This window comes from Stereum hirsutum, assembly GCF_000264905.1.
Source record: "Stereum hirsutum FP-91666 SS1 unplaced genomic scaffold STEHIscaffold_25, whole genome shotgun sequence".
NCBI lineage: Eukaryota > Fungi > Basidiomycota > Agaricomycetes > Russulales > Stereaceae > Stereum > Stereum hirsutum.
In genome coordinates, this window is record NW_006763155.1 from 6691 (window position 1) to 9298 (window position 2608).

General features: G+C 51.5%; 1 protein-coding gene across 1 annotated transcript in view; it reads right to left on the reverse strand.

Annotated features, from left to right (window-relative positions):
- Positions 1-1079: 1079 nt before the first annotated feature.
- The window catches only part of STEHIDRAFT_173053 (uncharacterized protein), a gene marked incomplete at its 5' end in the record, with an annotated part of 4007 nt that continues 2478 nt past the window's right edge, over positions 1080-2608 (reverse strand). Inside the window, 3 exons of the mRNA XM_007311256.1 lie at positions 1080-1344; positions 1425-2033; positions 2192-2283. Of these exons, the coding sequence (XP_007311318.1) occupies positions 1956-2033; positions 2192-2283 (170 nt within the window). The 3' untranslated portion in view covers positions 1080-1344; positions 1425-1955. The remainder of the gene's footprint in view (positions 1345-1424; positions 2034-2191; positions 2284-2608) is intronic.

Genomic DNA, 2608 nt, shown 5'->3' on the forward strand with positions numbered 1-2608 from the left:
GCTGCAGCCTGCCTGGCAGCTGTGTGCCTGTAGTATTGCCCGTGGTGATACGACACAGCGTGGCAGGTCTCCTGGCCGTTGTGCAGTAATGTATTGCCTATGGCAACACTAGATAGTGTCGCAGCCTTCCAGCGACCCGTGTGGTATTGCCATAGACGATACCCCAGCGCATGGTTGCCAGGAAGGAGGTAGCGCTGTGCCATGTCGCCACAGGCAATACGCGGGTGCACAGCTGGCGGGAAGGCTACGACAATACAGCGCACGGCTGGTGGGAAGGCTGTTATGCCGTGCCATGCCGTGTTGCCACAGGCGACATGCCGACGCGGCTCACCTCCAGCACCATTCTCGCTCACCCCCGTCCCCTCTGCTCACCCTCTTGCTATTTGTAACCCTAATGTAGGGTTGGGCCTAGAAAACCTAGGGAACAGTGTTTTCTTCTCATAACCTAACCTCTGCCCAATGTATTACGTCTCACCTACGTCTCTCTATCTCTCTATCTCCGACGCTCATATTTCGCCTTCACAACCTTCCTACCCCTCGAAAACATCACAAACACACCTTGTTCCACCAACACGTAAATCACATCCTTCTCACCCACCCGTCACACCCACTCAACGTTATCCACGTCGCTCACAACCGTCTCTGCCATATTTTTCATCCCGACACGCTCCAAACCGACCTTCAACCCTCGCTCCATCATTTATCTTACGCCTTCATTCCACTCTCCACCTCCGACTCGAAAATACAAACAAAATACCCGAAAAAAATCGATTTTCTGCCCTATTTTCCCACGGTTATTTAGCGGTCCACGTGACACTCTTCCGTCCTCTTTGACCACTTCCAGCTCTGTGTATGCTCAGGTATGTCTCTGTTCCCTTCCTTCAGGTTCTACAATGTGTAGAATGACACTATGGTAGTTTACACTTATTCATTGATGAACTCTTCGATTGTCAACTGGCATCACCAAGACGGGCACTCATTCGGAATACATGAGTACCTTTTCACCCAGCCCATGCCATGACCGCGAACCGATGTATTCCCCCTAATCGACACTCCTCCCTCTCGAACTCGAAGTACATCATACTCATCTCCTATACACGGTTACACTCACCCGTGTTCATCCCGCTACACGCATACACACTACTAACACCGTTCTCCACTGTCTGACTCCAAACTCGTCAGTAGTCCCTGAAACACTCTTGCTATCTCTCCCTCAATGTCAGCCATGGCCTCACAAGGAAAAGCACCGCGTCAAGCTCTTATTATAGCCTCTACCGTCTCCGTCACTCCGCTACATCGCCTCCGCGTCTTTGTCTTTCCCGTTTCAGTCTGTGTCGTTGAGATCTAAGAATGTTGAGTTGGACAAGGGGGGCGAGTCGGACAAAATCAGTTCCCGGACGTGGAGTTGGACATGCGCGACTTACTTTCTCGCTCAGTTCCCGGCCTTCGCGAACACACCCGCCTAATCCATATCTTCTGTCCCAGAACTGGGAACGAACCACCGAATGCCATCTTCGAGTCCTGCAGCATCATCCTCAATAGCCCGTTTATCCCCAACTCGACTAAGCCTTTCTCTCTTCTGTCGTCATCTTTCTTCGCCATCATCCTGTCTCATATGTCGTCGCGCACTCCTCAGCTATCGTTACGATGAAGCCCCGAAGCGATCTCTAGCGAATGATCGGAGGCCCGCCGACTACCCTGAGTGCTTATAAGACCGCGCATACCTCAGCCGGGGCTCCGAGCCTCTGTGCGTGTTGGATTCGAGGACGGAGATTGCCGTGGAGGTAGTCGCAGAGGGATTTGAGGTCGGCGCCGCTGTGGGTCTTTCGTTTCGGTCTTGGTTGGGCTAATAAGTGAGTGCGTTCTTTTTTGTGATCATGGGTGCGTTGATCAATAGGTGGGGCGTGTTTGTTTGAGTGCACTGTTTTGAGTGTATCGGTTGGGCGCATGGTAGATTAGTTCGTAAGTGCGTTCGTGGATTTCGGGAGTCCGTCGGTTCGGGTGGTGTGGTGGAGGCACGCAGAGCTGATTCGCTGGACATCACGGAAGGAGAGCCAAAGGACAGGGAAGGTTGTTAGCGACCGAAGGAATGAATACTGAGGAACGAAACAATTAAGAAATACGTCAAAAGAACGAGAGGGCGGTGAAAACGAGGGCCACAAAGGTACGAAAAAAAATAACTTAAACGCACTAGAGTCCCTCTTCCACCAAATCGAAAAAGCACCGATACAACTCCCGCTCGTCCGTGCTGAGCTGCTCGAGATAGCTGCATTTCGCCCGTGTCTGTTCCCATCCATCCGTCCATGGGTCGTTTCGTTTGTTCATGCGTTGATGTATTCGTCGACGAGGTGTTCGTGAGCGTGGGTGCGGTCATTTGGGTTTTCGAGAAGCGTTCCAAGGGGAGCAATGCGGGTATATGCAAAAAGCAACACGAGATCAGCCTTCTCTACCTCAAACAGCACAGTACAAGATCTCGTGTATCATGGATAAGACATATGATATTTGTGAATTGGGAAGGGTGAAGGATAGAACGAAAAATGACAACGGAAGGGGTGAAATGAAGACGTACCACCTTGACGAGGTTCCCTCGCCCTACCCTCAACACCTT